At 32.8% G+C, this 19790-nt stretch overlaps 1 protein-coding gene across 6 annotated transcripts in view; it reads right to left on the reverse strand.

Annotated features, from left to right (window-relative positions):
- LOC148614610 (transient receptor potential cation channel subfamily M member-like 2) overlaps positions 1-19528 on the reverse strand; it is a 43829-nt gene extending 24301 nt beyond the window's left edge. For 5 of the 6 annotated variants that reach the window (XM_088588813.1, XM_088588811.1, XM_088588812.1 and 2 more), the window contains exons 1-8: positions 19391-19528; positions 8572-8745; positions 8046-8134; positions 6951-7010; positions 5965-6100; positions 5413-5590; positions 3300-3417; positions 2736-2814 (exon numbers count right to left, since the gene is read on the reverse strand). In XM_088588813.1, the coding sequence (XP_088444939.1) occupies positions 2736-2814; positions 3300-3417; positions 5413-5590; positions 5965-6100; positions 6951-7010; positions 8046-8134; positions 8572-8745; positions 19391-19415 (859 nt within the window). In that variant the 5' untranslated portion in view covers positions 19416-19528. The remainder of the gene's footprint in view (positions 1-2735; positions 2815-3299; positions 3418-5412; positions 5591-5964; positions 6101-6950; positions 7011-8045; positions 8135-8571; positions 8746-19390) is intronic. The other variant, XM_088588814.1, reaches the window with a different exon arrangement.
- Positions 19529-19790: the final 262 nt, after the last annotated feature.

Below are 19790 nucleotides of genomic sequence, written 5' to 3' on the forward strand. Positions count from 1 at the left end.
ATATCCATGAGTTATTAATTTTTGTTTTGTTGTGAGAAGTGACATGAAATTGTTAAATTCATATTCATAGAAAGTGGGAAATAGTCACTCAATTAGCCTTATGTAAAAATTGGCTGTGTGCCAAGTTTCCGAAAATAGAAGACAATTTTCATATGACTTACCATTGATAATCAAAAAGCCTTTACAAGCTAAAATAACGCTTAAAAATTATCAAAATTATCATTGTTGTAATCGGAAGGTAGAAACTGTATCATATTTATATGCTATAAAGTTTCATGCTTGGCATTTTATATATTTCATATTTCTTTTTCAACATGTAAAAATAGAGGTATTCTTGGTGAAAATGGGACAATTCTTAAGCGATTTATTCAGCATAATGCAAGATATATAAAAATACCCATTCAAATTTTATATCAGAAGTATAGAAATAGTTTATTAACAATTAAACACAGCATGACGTATACGACTCGCTGAAAACAATTTTTTGAACCCACATGTATGGGACGAACTAGTCTTGGTACGATGTAGTCCACTGGAAGACATTTCCTTCCCCTGTACATGTATTCCCCACCAAACAAATGCCTGTTTTAGTTTAAAAAGACTTATTCGTAAGTACATTGTACGTACTGACATGAATTGGAATGTGTTCTTATATTCCGAATAACAGAAAATGAATGTATTGCAAATTGTTCGTCGGGATGTACGTCGTTCCTAAGTATGCAATGGACCAATCATTTTATAAATGCCTTTCAGTCAAGGAGAAAGTCTTTTTTTTTATATATATTTTCGATATTCAGTAGCAGTATATCACATGTAGGTTCTTTCATGTGCAAATGGACATCATACTTTTACAGTTTTTGGCTTCACTGGATTAAAATGATTTTATGAAGGAACATCGAAGACAGTTTCATGTTTAACTGTAGTGATAGAAAAGGACCTGCAAATCATTGCATTATTGTTCATGTTATACAAAGCAAGTGTATATATAAGACATACTGTCTGGGTATAAAAGATGAACTAATTGAAAAATAAAAATAAAAATGGAATTATTAAAGGCATATTACTGATTATTAGGTAAGTTACATGTACTTTTAGTTTTGTTGTACAAATACAAATATGTTATTGTTCCAACACGTTCATAATAAATGGACATGGCACATACCAAAATAGACAATGGTTGAAACAAGCATACTCAACATGCCAAATATGTGTATAAGTTTAAAAATAATGGAATAAATAAAATGAAAAAAAGGGGTAAATATGTAAGGTTTAGAAGGCTTATTTTTCATTCAATGTTTAAATTTTTTCCTATTCATATCTGTTGAAAGACAAATTAACAAATTTGACATAGAGTTTAGTATTTGCTGATTATTGGGGTCCAAAGTGGGGCCACATTGCAGAAATTTTTTGTTTTTTATTCTTTTTTTATAATTGTTTGTCAGATTTTGTAACTTATTTATAATATTTAGATTCCTCATGAAAATCCCTGCCTAAATTTTTAAATCAATTGTCAGATATCTCTTATGGTTTTGGGTTATAGGGATTTCAGGAAATTGTTTTTATCACCCTTACTTAGCTTCTTTCAACTTAAATTGAACTTCAAATTTTGTGGTGCAATAGTGCCCCAAAACCAGTTGAGATTTGTTTAAAAACTAACATTGTGTCTACACTTGCCCAAAATGAAGAGAGTTTAACATGCTGTAGTAGTAGTATGCTCTGTTCTGCAAAACTCTTTATTTAACTGTAAATTAGGGGGTAACATCATTAGGTTTCAAACCACTTGGGCCTTCACACACATGGATACATGTATATGTGGTTGCTACTAACAAAACTTAATTTGCCCCTTCTGTTTACGGTTTCACCTCTATAGGCATGCTTAGCAGCAATGGAGTATTTTTTTTGTATATATTGTTTTGCTTAATTTGAGCAGATCCAGAGATTTACAAAAGCAGAAAGACCCATACCCAATTTTTTCTTCATAACAAATATGTATAAAAATGTACATGTACATGTGTTTATTCACTGTAATGCTAAATAACAGATATGGTTGATGATTTACTTGAATATAAAAAAATGTAACATTTTTTATAAGAATTATAAATAATTTTATAAGAGGGATTGACCAAATGGGGTCTACATGAATCAGCGTACATGTAATGTATGTCAATAAATTCTGATGTACATGTATACGAATCTAGTCTCTACAATATAGAATGCACATGCTTGTGATATTTGATGTATAAATATAATAACGTGCATGTATCTTTAATCAAACAACTAATTGCTAAGTACATGTAATAAGGTATTAAAATATCCGATGTGGTTGTGTATGTTTTAAACATGGGGTTCATAGTACTCATTCTTCTAAACTGATTGATACTAGTACAAAATGTGCATGTAGAGTAAATTTGTTTTATAAAAAATATAAAGCCCTTGTTCTTTCTGTTTCAGGTAAAGAAGCTTAAACACATTTATCCAGGTGATTCATTGTTGTGTGATTAGCAAGAGACTGATACAGACCCTTCAATGGGTCAAGAATAATGCACTACACGTATTGCAGACGATGATGGAGGAAGTTCAATGTATATTGTAACCACACACATCTGACTAATATGATGTTCAGAACAATTTTCGTCCATCAAGCGAATCAAAGGGCAAAGACATTGTAAAAATAACCCACAAATCATTCTATGAAGTTTGGTATAAATATTTTTAAATAAATGTTTAATATTTACCTTTCAGAGAATCGAACATGGCATTTTGTACTATTTCCTCCAAAGTAGTGCTTTCAACTTCTGTCGAATGCAGGTAAATCTATTAGAAGTAACAAAATTGAATTCTATGATGTTTTATTACTCTAAAATAATTTTTGGCATATTGAAATTAGAACGACAATTATTTAGTTTCAATTTATATACAGAAACACGACTGGATATTTGTGTCAGTATCACGAAACAATTGTATTGAATTTCTAAAGTGGAAGAACATATGTATATCATGCCTAGATTTTTCTTAAGAAGGGAGAATTATACATGCTTGCTTAACCCTTATTGGTAAATTATCGTCTAGAACAGAACTATTGAACAAGGGGCAGGTACAGATGTTAAGTACCTTTAAATTGACTATTAACCTTTCAAAACTTGTTACTAATGAGTGAAGGTTTAGACCCTAAACCATATTTTCAATACTGGCACATGTTTTATATTTATTTGTGTATACGATTGGTGTCCTGAATATTAAATAAAAACGATCTGGTGCCAATAAGTCGCCTTTTCCCTCATACTGATTTAGCTTTTTACCTTGTTGCTTAAAACCAGATATTCTAACAATTGTTTTTCTGTTGATACTGAACGATCGTTTTCAAAGTACGTCATCATTTTCGTCCTCATTAGCTCGTCAAAATTCTCAGGAAGTTTCCTATATTAACAGATACAAATGTTGCTTGACAAAGTCACATTCAGATGAAATGAGGTTATCCATTTTTATGCTTTATACTTTTTGACGAAACATGCAAGAATTTATGTCTTATGTGACGTTAGTGCTAATCAATTTCCCGTCTCAAATCAATATAAATATTACTTGCCAGAAATATTTTATTACCATTCGATTTAAATTTAGAAATTGTGTGGCACACGATAGAAGTGAACTACTTATTACTGTGTGTTGCTTTTGTATTTGTTTTTGACAGTTCTTTTCGGGCTCTCTCCCTTTATCATATTTTTTATATAAAGAGCAGTAACCTATACTCTTTTTTAAGATTTATTTTACAAAAACCACTTAATCACTATTATGCATATGGGGTAATTCAGATATCATATAATCCTGAAAAAACTCGAATGATCTTCTGGAAAGCCTCAATCCAAGATTATTATCAGAATAAAAAACCTATGATTTTTCTACCATTTATAATTCTATTCTCCATGGTCAGTTAAAATACCAACTCAAAAACATGATACATCGTTGTTACTCATAAAAAGACGGGACACCTAGATACAAATATGTAGTTCATGGTAAAGATTCCTTATACGTTGTAAAAACATTCCAAATCATCTTTAAAACAAACAAAAGAAGATGTTTTCAACATGCTGCAATTTTTGATCGACAACATATTTGTCCAGTGTGATGGACGAGTTTTTTTTTACAAATGGTCGGCATTCCAATTGGAACAAATTGTGCTCCTCTACTTCCTGACCTATTCCTTCACTCTTGTGAGGATTACTTTATAGTTGATCTGCTTCAAAAGAAGGAACATCGTTTAGATAGATCCTTTGATCTCGGTTTCAGCTATAAAGATGAGATATTATCCTTAAACAATCCTAATTTTGGCGTTTTTCAACAAACGGTCGCCAGAGACAAATTGTGCTTACCTACTTGCTGTCCTATTTCTTCACTCTAATTAAGTTGACTTTATAGCTAATCTGATCTAAGAGGAAGAACATTGTTTAGCTAGATCATTTAATCTCAGTTTTCGCTATGTAGATGACGTATTATCGTTAAACAGTCCTAGTTTCGGGGATTTTATACATCGCATCTGCCCCAAAGAACTTGAAATAAAGAGTACCACAGACACTGTAAATCAGCATCGTATCTTCACCTACACTTAGAAATCGATGGTGAAGAAAAATTATTGAGAATATATGACAAACGCGATGACTTTTTATTCCGTATTATCAACTTTCCTTTTATCTGTGACAACATCCCTTCAGCACCTGCGTATGGAGTTTTCATATCACAACTCATACGTTATGCCAAAGCTTGCCGTAACTACGCAGACTTTTTGTATCCCGCTAGACTACTTACAATTAGGCTTCTGGAACAGAATTATGTTGCTACAAGATTGAAGTCATCATTTTAGAAGTTTCATGGTCGTCATCATGAATTCGTCATGAAAGCTGATTATTCAACGTGTCATATTTTTCCTTTCCTCTGACGTCTACCCTGGACTTGACTTAATTATGAGCAACTCGGTCGGTGTCTCTTGAAAAGCAGACGACGATAACCTAACCGGTGGTCCTGGTCCACGGTCCCAATTGTTGATGGAGCCCAAGTTACTCATTTACTTCTGTTACTTTTTATGTATCGTTTTCGATATTTTATGTTCTTTGGTGTGTGTCTTTTTCCATGTCTGGTCTTTGACCCTGGAATACATTGTTTTGATTTCCGCCAGAAACTTGGTTCCTTTGATTACACTTCACTAACAGACTGAAAGTAAGCACAACATTACAAGTTTTACAAGTGGTATATTAGATCAACAGTTGTTATCATTTGAATCTTTTTATACTAACATTTTAACACGAAAACACATTTCAATTTGGAACTAAGTTGTCACTGACACTTAAAAAATATACTTAAGTTTTTTCTTTTCATTTCAACGAAATGGACATTCAAAATAAATAATAAAAGATAGTTTACCCTAACGATGTAGCCATTTTACAACCATCTGCGACCAAATCAGCTGCTCCACCTGAGCCTTTTACCAGAACGAACCGTACTCCACATTCTAATGCCTTAGTCATAGTTTGGACTAGGTTAACGTCTCCACCGATAACAACTTTAATCACAGGAATTGTTTTTTCGTCTTCCAAAAAAACTATTAAAAAAAATTGATCGACCCATTGATGATTTAACTTTTAAATCAACCAAGGCAAATTATATAACTGGAATAAAATACGAACATAAAAACTGCCCCCCACCAAAAACACACTAGTTTTTAATCGATGACTCAAATATATCATATAAAAAACTTATTAAACATTGAAAATGCATTCCCTATTCAAAGGAACAATACTATATATATATTCCCAATTACATTTAAGATAAAAAGAAAATTACGTAAATGATATTACTATATATTTATATGTTAATCTCTATCATGAAGACCTCTATCAAAAATTTCAATATCTAGAACCGTACCGACTAGATTATAGATCATTATATGTTTGTTCTATTACAGCTTTTACGTACTGATTTTATTTTTTGCAACGTATTGTTCTAATGTTTGCAATACTCCAATATCTGAATCAACAATAATGTTAAAAGTCTTTCTGTTAGATGTTGTCTCATAGGTATCGTGTTGACTGCTAAAAACTTTCACTTTAGTCTATAATAAGAAGACAATTGTGAATTGTAAGTCTTTCATTTGTATTGTTGTTTAATTGATATTAAGTTCGAGATAAACATGTCATCTTTCCTAATGAGGTATTAGTTTCTCAATGAGAAGGCTATGAACCTCAATCCAGGGTTGTAAGTATTCTTATTTTCCCTTTACATAATTGTTTAAAATAGCTGTCTTAATTGTACTATTTCAGAAATACATTTTTTTCTATGGCGTTGGATCGCACCAATTTAATTTAATAAAAATGTAAATCGTATAATTTCTTTCTAGGATTTTGAGTTGTCCTTAGTAATGTTAACATACTTTGCAGCTCACGAAGGTAGTTATGGTCCATTGATTTTGTAAAAAAAAAATGCCCTATAAAATTGTCAGATACTTTCCAGCTAGCGCTTAACAGAAAACATTGCATTGATATCTAATGGTTCATTATAAATCTAAATTTTTATGATCACTAGACTCGTAAATTTTTAGAATTGATGTCAACATACTGACTGGCAAACAATCAAGTTGAACGAATGCAAGGTATGTAAAATGATGTATGGCTTTCTGTCTTAAAACTTATTTCATTTATTTCCTATATGTATTTAGTGTTTGTTATATGACCAAAACAAAACACAGTCCGTTGATATTTAATTGAACCCTGTATTTTATTCAAGTTGTGTTTACAATGAAATCAAATGTCATCCATTCGCCAGAAATAAGGAGAGGAACAATTCTTTGTTGGCTTTGAAAATTGACACCAGCCTATTGTTTCAGAAGTTGAACATGATCAATAAAAAACAATTTGAAGCAACGTCGAGATAAACATCATATTGTAAAATAATTGTTGACTTACTTTGTTATTTTCTCCGAACGCATTCTTTCTTCGCTCCTTATAGCTCGTTGTATGGAAGACCTAATACCATAAGAAAGGGCAATTTAGGAGAATATTTATACTCTCTGTCAACTTTCTATATAAAACCCAGGCAATTCCCTCAAGAACAATTTTCCACTGAACAATACGTACTCACACATTTATTCCTCCACCTATTGAAACTATAAAGTCAGTTAAAAGTTCAATATTTACATACTTGCTATTGCAGTTTGATGAGTGAATTCCCCTTCATTTTATATTTCATATATGTAATTGATTTCATCCAATGTCCTGATCGATATAATAAGTCAGAATCAGGGTTATGTTTGTACTGATCTATCCAAAATGAAATAAAATTTCTGTTTTTTTTTTCAAGCATTAATTACCCTGCCTGGTTCTCATATATTCTTAATTTTTGTTTAGTTAAATTATCAACTCAAACTGATATTGGTTGTATTCTTAATCAGAAGTATTCATAAACAATTCGTAATCAAAGTCTATTCATACATTAAAATGTAAGGAGAAAATCTAACTGATCTTTGCGTTTTAGTTACCAAGTACGTGGAAAACTAATATTGTACCTAATTTTTTGTGTACATTTAAGTATTACATATTGACCAGGAGATTGCTGCCAAAAATAAAGTAATATATATAGTTTGTATGCCCTTCTACACCACCTTTATTTAATCTTCAAAACACTAAGAGTAACTTATGAAAAAGTAACCAAGCTGGGCTAGCCATTGCTGTAATTTTTCTTTAAAAAATAGACAAAGTAAAGGAGGTTGCTACACACTCTAAAAGTTTATTTGAAAATATTCCAAGATACTTAACACAATGCTGATTTTTACCCAAAAAAAAAAAAAAAAAAAAAATTCAATCGATGGAAGAAATCTATTGTGGTCGATTTATTCATTATATTCTTTTAAAAATTGTACACTAAGAACACATGTGATTCGCCGGTGAAAATACAGGCTAGGACATACGGAAAGGAGCGCATTAAGTGAGAAATTGAGCGAATACATTCATCAAATTATCAATTTCTTGATGTTACAATTACGATAAATGTCGTGCACGTACCGATAAGCAATCATCTGGTGATAACCCATGATCTTTAAAAACAGATTCAATAAAGGGTAAAGAATCTTCGTTGACTAAAACCCATGCATCTGAAACAGATAAAAAGACAACACACGATAATTTATCTTGAATTACTAAATATTAAAACCCATAGATGACCTTTTCTCGATTTTCAAATGTTTACCCATTTTTAACAACTTACCCATAAATAATTCTTTAAAAAACATTCTTAAATTATTGTTATTTATCTAATAAAACAATTAAAATGACTTAAGAGTGTTACAGGTTAAGAACAATATTCATCACCGCTTGTGTTTTTTTCTGTACATTTATGTAAACAAATATGATTTTATACAATAATAGTAATCGTAATGCTATCATAGTGAACCCAACAGCATTCATAGTTCAAAGAATTCATCTGTAAACAAATTCATAGGAAGATATTTACTTTTAGTTATGTTGGAATTGTGTTTAAGTTGAATGGTGACAATCTGCTTCGTAGTGGTTACGGGAAACAGCTAATTACCTGTCGATTCTACAGCTTTCCATAATTGTTTTCTCAGGAGTTCAATATTCTTCATATAAAAGCTATTTGTAATTCCGGTTACACTAATTAGAGCACATGGTTTGTCCTGGGTATGTTGGCATATATTGTTAAAAACTAATTCTGCCTCGTTTTCAGTAACATTCATAATCGCTTCTATCAAGTTTTATATGAAAAGGAAATGAAATGAATCAAGATGATGTATGTAAATAGCAGTGATTTACCGAATGTTTCAAGTGAACAAATTTCGATAATTCACACTGAAATGATTCGATAATTTCACTCGCCGAAATATCACAACACGAATATCCATCAGTCAGAAAATTTAAAATTCATGTTGAAAATAGCAATGAATAATAGCTGAAATGGCCTGAATCACTCTCCTGGTCATTTATTTTGGTTATTTTCAAGGTCAATAACTCTAACAAGGATTTATCCGATAATTGTGATTCTAAAGTTTTTGATATGACTTATCATAAGGATCATTTCATCACTTGAAAGTTTCTATCTACTATAGTTTTCAAGACATTGGGTGAAAACGACTAAAACAACATTTTTCGCCCGTCTAGGGTAATAATTCTAACAAGGAGTCATCCTACAACTATGATCCTATGTAGACTTTTGTAGGCCTTATCATAAAGATCATTTCATCAATTGAAAGTTTTTTTTTTCAATTTATCATAGTTTTCCAGATATTTACTGAAAAAAGGTAAAAAGAAAACCCTACCATTTCTAACAAGGAGTTGTCTGACAACTTATAATAAGGATCATTTAAGTAATTTAAAGAAGTTGGCTAAACCTAACGATTTTGGAGATACATGAGAAAAACTTCTGACTGACTCCTTTGTATTATTTTACAGCGGCCATAATTTTCGACGGATAAAAATCCTCATATCAGATATATACAAAAGTACTATTCATTCTAAGTTTAGTTCTAATTAGCCTGGTAGTTTCAGACCAGAAGATTTTTGAAAGAAATGATAAAATGTCGGAAAAAAGGGCAAGAACTCCAACATGGCGTAACAGATTAAAACGAAAATTTGACCAGAGATGGATCTGATCAAGTTGAATAATTGTACCTAGTCAGAATCTGGTTAAACTTAATGATATTAGGGATATTATTGAAAAACTTTAGTCTTATCGCTTTGTTCTATCTTTGTAACGGCGGTCATTTTATTTCGATGAATCAAAAATCTTTACATCAGTTCTAAGCAGCATCTAGAAGCAATGTATCAAATCCCCAAAATTAGGATTGTTTAAAAATAATACGTCATCTATATAGAGGAAACCGAGATTAAAGGATCTAGCTAAACGATATTCTTTCTTTCGGATCAGATCAGCTTTGACAGATAGATCTTATTATGTTGAACACTTTTACCTAGTCAGAATTGGTTTAACCTAATGATTTTAGATAGATATACGAAAACCTTCAGTCTGACTCCTTTGTTATATCTCACGTATCTTTCAGCAAGCTCTTGCATAACATATAAGTTGTGATATGAAAATATCGTTCTGTAATAATTGTATGTTTTATATAATCTTATTATATACAGCATTAGAACAAGAAACCAACAGTGATTATGTCACGGCAAGACACGACGCGTACGTAAAAGAAGATAAATTCAACGATTTGGCCGATCAAAAAACATAAATATAACGACTCCTTATGAAATACTCGATCAAAAAGCTTTTGTGCATAGCGAACACATTGAAAAGTAAAGATTGATTAATGCTGATTATAAATTATCTGGTATAGATAAAGGATTTTTAAAATGTCACTTGATTTAAATCAATATAAAGACCAAGGGCAACCATTGTTAAAATGAAATTACGTAACGAAAACTATGAAAGGCAATGGAGGAAAAACCAGAGAGGTACCGAATTGAAACACATAATATCGTATAGACAGCGTATGTGACCATTTCTATTTAGTATTATCGCTCCTATAAAATGTGATTTGAGACGCCTTTCCTCTGATAATTAAAGGACACACATTGATCCTCTGTCCTACATTTCAACTCAAATGAGCTTTCTTGCTTTTAGTACATTATGTACTTATTTAAACCCTCGAGGATAGATCACCGGTCGGTGAAAGTAATATTCATAAATTGCATGGCTGGCCAAGTGATTTAGGCTGATAGATTACGCTATCTAATATATACGATATATATTTACCAAATGATTTTAGTATAGTCGTTTTTTATTAGTATTTTCCCCTTAACATATGTTTTTTCATGGTGGTTCTAAGTACATAAGAAACATATATGATTGAATGTTTTCTTACAAAATATATGGAGAATTGGAAGATACCTTTTCACAAGGTAGCGTTTCCGTATTGTAAATGGTGTAACGTTATAACAGCTTATATTATGAATAATTATATATGTCGGTCACAATTAAAATGAATAATTACGGTCGGGTAATCCACGAAGTTTGGTTTCCAACGAAAAAGGAAATTTACCATTCTTTTGTATGATAGAGTTGTCAAATCCACAAATCAATGAATCTACGAACTGACAATTCTTCTCCAAACCATCACTCTCATGAATAATAGGACTTTCATTGCACTATCGCAGTTTTGTGATGACGGCAAATTTAAAACAATACCCCATGCTTAGGTCGACCTGAATTCCCAAAACTCTGTAATCACCACTGGCATATGCACGCCGCAATGGAAGAGTGAGGTATGCACGCTGTAAAACCTAGATTAAACCTTCCATTTTGTTTGAAATGCCTGTAACAAGCCAGGACCATAGCGGTACCAGCTGCCCCGGTGTTGTAATATGTATTTTGCCAGATCTAGTTAGGACTTGATTATTAATCGGATTAGTGTTGGGTAATTTTGTTATTACCGTTAGTAATAATTCGTGTAAAATGTAAGATTCAGATTTTGTATCACTATTTTCCCCCAACATCTTTTAATACAAGGTATGTATTTTACATAACATAATTGGCGTATTAGGGATTTTTAATTATTGAATAGACAAATCATGAGGCAGCACTACCTTTTCCAAATAAACTTTCTGCAAAAGGTTTATGTCACTTAAAAAGAGTTGGCGACAACAGCTCCACATGAATGATCGTAATAACTACGTAGAGTTCTGATTTGAAATAAGTCACGGCAGTTTTATTCATCTTGTTATACCTTTCCTCTAACATACATTTTGGACACAAGTAGGATTTAACAAAGGAATCCTAAAGTATCAAAACACCTGTAAGTGTTTCAATACGAGTCTTGTTTGCTGTTTGTATATATTTCTATATATACTGTTTGCTAATAATTAAAAACAGGTACTCGTTACGTCTACCTCAGTGTTTATGTTTGTATGTTTATAATGATAGATGTAAGATGATCATTTACTTTGATATTGCACAGATGTAGGGACATAATTTTCAGAACACATTGTGTGTCTTAAAACAGCATATTCAACAATAAATTACATACTAATTATTTCAAAGTAGACATAAAACAGGTTGCTCCTTTTTTATACCTTACCTTATCCACAAAAAAATGTTTACTTTTTTGGTCTAACCATTGCTCGTGTGTGTGTGTTTTTTTTTCTCAGGGTAAGAATAATTACCGGCCATTATTTGGTCATTGTCATATTAAATTTTCGTTATGTTACATAATTATAATATTGTGAGGATATTCATATGAATAAACCCACTGTTCACCTGTGCGATCATTAGGTACTATCGGTACACTTCTGCTGGATAAATAAATCTGCCTTGCAAGCATAATGTGTTATCTTGATACTTGATCAGTTCATACATAAATGAAGACTTTTTTTAAAATCGACATTGATAATTTAAGAACGATAATTGATTTCTTGTCTTTTAAAAAGACACTAGTATTTATTGTTTGTTTCATGAAAGCTCACATGGATTTTCATGCCGAGACGATTATGTTGAAAATTATTGCTATGTAAATAAATCTTTTGTTAATATTTGTTTGTTTTGTTTGTTGGGGTTTAACGTCCAAGCAGCAATATTTCAGCTATATTCAGACAATGAACATGAAATGGATGATAAAATGAACATGAAATGAAAACAAAAAGTATGGGTCACAAGGATAATAGGGTCGACAAATTTTGATTGCCACTGGAAAAAGGGGGGATCGGTAAGGTCGGGCAATTTAGCCTCCTGTGGCGGAGCGCAAAGGTTCCTACTCCTATCGAATACCCCAACAGTGTTCTTTAACGTGCGAGGAACGTGGGATTTTTCCCAACACGGTGCACCACTATGGTTTGCGGTCAGGTTTTCCGTATTATAGCCTGACAACCCCAGCATGTAACACGCCAGGGGTACCCCATTCCACCACCTGGGGCACACATCCGAGTTGCTCTGTGGGCAGAGCGCCTAGCCCCCGGCTAGGTTTCTGAGCACTATTTAGTCGCCTTATACGACAAGCTTAGCGCTGCTGCAGGCCTATTCTTTTAACACCCGGACCTGCACGGGGCTTGTTAATATTTAAAACAAGCTTTTAAAAGCACCCACTTGTAAGGTAACATGTATAATATACTCTCCAAAGAAAGAAACACATATTTGTTTCCCATGTATGAATTTTCTTAAAACATTATGAGATATAGACATAAAAATATGTTCATGGTAAAATTGAAATTTTTTGTAATTGAATATAAACTCACACTGGCTGTGACTTTTTTGGGTAACTACGTGAAACGCTCCACGATAAAGAGTTACGGGAATGAGTAGGACAGTTGTGTCTGCAAATCATGTCTTAAAGAGAGTTTAATGGGTATAGACCACAGCTAAATGTTTAATTAAATCATGAAATATTGTTTCCCGATCCTGCTACGATATGCCAACATTAGACACATCTACCTGGAACTTGGTCGTCTTACAGAGTTGAGTAGCTAGACTTTCTTATGTTTTCCAGACAGACTGGCAACGGTACCAACAATATGGTCCAACGGCTGATCGTCAACGTTCAGGGCATTCTAGAATCACATAAGTAGACAAAGATTGTTTTAGCTGACAGACTGCAACAGAAACATTTTAGCGGAATGTGATACTTATTTTTGTTTTTTTAGCTGATCTTGAAAATTCGAAGTAAATATGATTTTTCGAATGTTGCGTTTCTATTTTAGGAGAGTATATTTTCAACTTAGCTGTGATAAAAATAGGCCATTATTGCAAAATTATGTTTTGGCTATCCTAATAATAGAACCAGGGTACTCTATACATTTATGACACGACCATTAATTGTTAACATTTTTAATACCGATACAAATTGATGTTATATACTATTTTAAAAGGTTTGTTTCTTGGAATTAAACCCGTGATAAATAATGAAAAGTATGTAAAAAGATTGTGAACAACGAATAAACGGATGAAAAGACTAAAGTGTTTATGCATGCCTGTTGTCCGTCATCGACTCATGCACTTTCAGTTTATTGGTTAAATACGTGTAACAGTATCTACCTTTAGTTTTTTTCCAGATTTAAGAAAACTGTAAACGATGGTCTGAAATTGTTTTTTTTTTTGCCGTTTTCAGCCAATATCTTGAAAACTATTATAGATAAAAAATAAACTTTCAATTGATAAATTTATCTTTCTGATATTATAAGTCCTTCAAATGTCTTAATTAGTTCAAAATTGTCAGATGAGTACTTGTTATAGTTATTCCTCTTGAAATTAAAAAAAAAATAACATGTTTTGCAAAATGTAATGGATAGAAGAACTTTCAATTTATGAAATGATTCATTTCTGAAGCTACATTCGGTCTTAGTTGTCAGACAACTCCTTGGTAGAGTTAAAGCTCTTGAAAGTCGAAAAAAAAGGAACTAGGTGAGCAACTTGGGCCTTGTCCTGTTTTTGGGCTCTAACTGAAAAATGCTTTCAGTCCAGGGCACGACGAAAGCGTTGATATTCTTTGTATCCCTGACGAATATCGTCCAAAACTTATAAATATAGGATCTTGGAAACGCTTTATGTTTGATTTGTCAGCCTACGGGCGTAGCATGCAATCATGGAGCACTTCATAATATTTATAAGATGAAAATCAAAACTGATTACATTATTATTATTACAGTTGAAATAACTCTTCAAAAAGACCATATTCTGCCAAGCCCAATCTACATACTAATTAGACTGAGACAACTTTTAACCACAAAATCGTGTCAGCAGTGCTGGGTCGTTAAAACACAAATCAACGATACAATAACGAGTCACTCTACATATGCACTAAACATAGCTCTCCTGTTGAAAAACTCCACTCAACGAGTGTCATTCGTTAATAAAAATATGTCCAAAGATACAGTGACTAACGCAACGAAAATACAGTATTACAATTTCAGCCTGCTTCTACTGAAGTAACTATATACCCTGTACCTGGTGCTAGATTAAAATTTGTCACATCACTCTCAGTTTTACTGCCTCAAAAATAAAAAAGGCTATTAAAGCTAAAATCAACAGCCGACAATGAGCAATTCTCCGTCATCACAATGGTCTCTATCTGGAAGGACAGTGTATGACGAGAATGGAGTGAGAATTGATCGCACACCAACTGATGACGAGGTCAAGACATGTCTACAATAGCCCCTGCCAAAAGCCCAGTTTCACCCAGTTATGACATTATTCTTTTGACAGCCTTCTGCGCCTAGGTAAGCAGCACAAGAGTCACATACCATCATATATGGCGCTTCATTAGGATGCGCATTACAACTTTCATTACCGCTGTAACCTTGGTTCCCTTGATTACTTTTCAACAAATCCAATCTTTAAAGTGGTCGTAAAAGTGCCGATCCAAATGGCTATCAACGTAGGCATGAGCTGCTTTAAGGACAGAAGCAGCAAAGTTTTCGCAGTCTGAACAAGGGAAGTATAGCCCATCTCCTCACAACCACAACAGCAGTAGCAACAGCATAGAGAAATTATCACATATCATGGTCCAATGAATAGTTACTGAGAACCACAGCAGTGTAAACACAGTATCAGCCCAGGAAAGATCTTGGGGGTTAGTTACATGCATATTATTATTTAATTAGGACCAGTCTTAAATTGAACATTGATCAAAAGTATATTTAATGTAATTAAAAATGGAAGTGTCGCACTCGAAATGAAGTATTATACATTACGTCGAATGATTAATTGGAATTTAATCGTTATATAATTTTATTATTTTCTTAAAACCGGCTAACGTAAACAAAAGAAAGTCCGAAGTTGCATATTTTTTTACTTAACCATTTACAAATGAACATTTCTATTTAACTAGTTGGAGAGATTTAAATTATATAAAACCGATTTTGTTTACCTCAACGAAATTCTTACATTTACACTTACATCTTACAGTGATAATACTCAGAATCTTGCTCTATAACTATTTACTGTGGATATAATTTTTCATGGGGTACCAAATTAAGTGGTTTTTGGGTGTCTAGTAAGCCACGAATTTTAGTTTTCGACGAAAAGGAAATTTACCATTTCTTTCTATGGTAGAGTTGTCAAATCCTTAAATCAAAGAACTTACGAACTGACCGTAACCCCAGTACCCATGAATAATATGACTTTCATTGTACTATCCCAGTTTTGTGGTGACGGCAAAGTTGAAATCAAACCCCCGTGTTTAGGTCGACCGGGATTCCAAAAACTCATGATTTGATAACTCATGTGAGATGTAAGATTTCATTTTTGCATTACTGTTTTTTTTTCTTAAAACGTATGTTTATGCAAGGTTATATTTTGAATGAAATAATTGGCGTATTAAGGGCGACTTTGAACTATCTAATCAATGAATCATGAGGTAACATTACCTTATTCTATAAACTATCTGCACAAATTGTTAAACGAAGCAAAAAGTTCATGTCAGTCAACAAGTGTTAGAGACAACATCTCAACATGAATGATCGGAATAAATATGTAGGGTTTGATTTCAAGAAAGTCACGATAGTTTTATGCATTTTGTATACCTTTCCTCTACCATACATTTTGGACAAAAGTAGGGTTGAACAAAGGAATCTCATAGTAACAGTACACCTGTACGTCCGTCCCTCTAGATGTTTTAGTACGAGTTTTGTGTGCAGTTTGCATGCATTTCTATACATTATGTTTCCTAATAATTTGAGCAATGACAATATTAAAAGTATAGGAAACCTATCAGACCAGTATAACAATAGCATAAATGTGAAAAATTTATTTGACAAAAATCGACGGAAAAGGAGTCATGGCCATCGCCACTATACGTCACCTAAGATGTATAATGTCTCCATAGATGGTCTTCTTCCTTCCATACAAAAGACTACTGGACATTCGAACTTAACTCTTTTCTATACCTTTCACTTTACTAAATTCCTTTTACAAAACAAGTCTTGACACAACTGTTTCTGAACCTACCTCATCATTGTCGCCATCATTTTGTATATTGGTTTCCGCAGACTCTTTAAACCAGTTTGGGTAATAGGTCAAGATGAAGAAAAACGATCATTTCTTCCACATGTTAACAAAGGTATAGATGCAATTAATTTGGCTAACATCTTCCATTATAAAAACATAACCAACAAAATCCCAAAAAAAAATATTTCAAGGACAAATCAATACCGATTATTTCATAATTATATGCATCACCTATTGCAACAAAAATTATAAAAGGGTATTGCAGAACCTCAAGATTGAGGACTTCAAGGCTAAACCACCTGACCGTTCTTGCAAAAACTCCCTATTCAAATATGGTCCCTTCAGTCACGTCGTTACGGGAGATTTAAGCATCATCTTTACGCAAAGCCCCTTCTTAAGGTCCCAACTGTGAACCACGATCTATAAATTGAAATTATAAAGTTCTTATAGATGCCGTGGAGGACTTTGCAAAAAAAAAAATGATAAAACGAGAACATGAAGACATTAATTCTCTGTCAGAGCGGATAAAGACCTTTAATTTTTTAAACGAATGAAAGTCTTAATAAGATCAATAAGTGTCAATGCTACAGCAGTTTTAAGGAAACTGATGTAACACAAACATTGTCTAGTATACATGACAAATATTTTTCGTACCAGCAGACAAAGCCCAAGATAACTTTGTTTTTGTTTGCAAAACGTATTAAATCCAATGTTTATTAAGAGAGGTAGACGTAGAAAATAATAACAGTGACAAGACCTATACTGCCACTACACTCTCCTAAGAAGAGATAGTGGATAACCTTAAATCTGTGCTATCCTCTTTCGGTCTCTCTACCAAAGATCATGAATGTAATTTACCGTCTATGTACTGGCTTCCTAAAGTCCACACGAATCCATACAAACGTTACATGGCTGGATCTGCAAAATGTACCACCTAACCTTTTTGACAAAACTTCTATACTCACAACTGTCAAAGAGGGTATCCTGTCTTACCACAACACTTGTTACTCCTGTAGTGGTATTAATTCGAAAGATCTTTGGATACCCTCAATTCCAGATTATCATCAGAATACAATAGCATTAAAACCTATGCTTTTTCAACACTGTATACTTCTAATCCTCATACTCAGTTAAAAGCCCGACCAATTTTACATCGTTGATTCTCCGAAAAAAATATAGTACACCTAGATACCTCCACTTGCTGATCTATTTCTACATGCTTATGAGTCTGACTTTAAAGTTGATCTGATCCAAAAGGAAGAACATCGATAAGCTAGATCCTTTAATCTCAGTTTCCGCTATATAGATAACGTGTTACTGTTAAACAATCCTAGTTTCGGGGATTTGATATATCGCATCTACCCCCAATGAACTTGAGATAACGGATACAACAGACACTGTGAAGTCAGCCGCATAACTTGACTTACACTTAGAAATCGATGATAAAGAAAACTATTGACCAAACCTTACGAGAAACGTGAAGTCTTTTCATTCAGAATTGTCTATTTTCCTTTTATCTGTGGTAAAATCACCTCAGCACCTACGTATGGAGTTTCCATATCACAACTCGAATGGTATGTCATAGTTTGACGTAACAACTCAGGTCTTTGGTATCGCGCTATATTTCTTATAATTAGGCTTCTGGAGCAGGTTAATGTTGCTAGTCATCACTACATAAGTTTTATGGTGGCCATCATGAGCTCGTTGATCGTTACTGTGTATCCATCTGCACCATGAGAATGTGTCATATTTTTCATTTCCTCTTTTGTCTACCCCGGACTTGACTTTTTATCTGAGCTCGGCGGGTGTTTCTAGAAAAACAGACGACGCTTACCCTACCGGTGCATCTGGTCTATGACCCAGTTTTTAGTGGAGTCCGAGTTGCTCATTTACTTTTGTTTTTTTGTATGTATTATTTTTAGTTATTTTGTGTTCTTTGTTGTGTATTTTCAATGTCTGGTGTTGGTCCCTGAATTACATTCTTTTAATTTCCGCTAGAATGTTGGTTCCCTTGTTTACTCCTTTTAAAAGGTGTTTTTTTCGTCTTGTCTGTGTTTGTCTTTGTTTTGGGTCTGCACAGCAGTTATATGTTAATTTAATTTCATATTGTACAAATGTAGGGAAATAACTGTCAAAACACATTGTGGGTCTTATAACAACATATTTAAAATTATATCACACATTAATTGTTTCAAAATATACGTAAAAGAGGTCGATATAGTATGTAGATTACATTATGACATGTGCATATTCTCAAATAATTGCTTACTTTTCATGTCATACCATTATACTATTACAACCTCGTTTATTTTTTTTTCTAAACAAAAATAAAAAAATAAAAATAACATTAGTGGTGAATAGTTCATTGCCATTTGCACGTTGGGGTTCAAATTTTTGTTATGTTCCATAATTAAAAATATTGTGAAGATAATCACATGAAAGAACTTACTGTTCCCTGTGAGATCCTTAAGCATCGATACACTTCTGCTGGATATGTTGTAGTAATTTACATTTCAAGGTCGATTTTGCTGGCATGATGTGTTATCATGGATATTGATCTGAGTAACTATAAATGAAAGCTTTCGACAATAAAATGTAAAGAAAGATTATTGATTAAATGTTTAAGATTTCTGGTCTCTTTAAATAGATAGTGGTACTTACTGATTGCTTCATGCTAGCTGACATGGCTTTTATGTCCGGACGATTATATTGAAAATGAATGCTGTTCAGATCAATCATTTGTTAATATTTGAAACAATTTTTATCATACCATTGTTTAGATGTCGTAAGTCGCCTAACTAACATGTAAACAAATATGTATAATATACTCTCCCAAAAAATGAAACGCA

The sequence above is a fragment of the Perna viridis genome, chromosome 6, assembly GCF_037379345.1.
Source record: "Perna viridis isolate PV_CMFRI_1.1 ecotype Kerala chromosome 6, ASM3737934v1, whole genome shotgun sequence".
Taxonomy (NCBI): domain Eukaryota; kingdom Metazoa; phylum Mollusca; class Bivalvia; order Mytilida; family Mytilidae; genus Perna; species Perna viridis.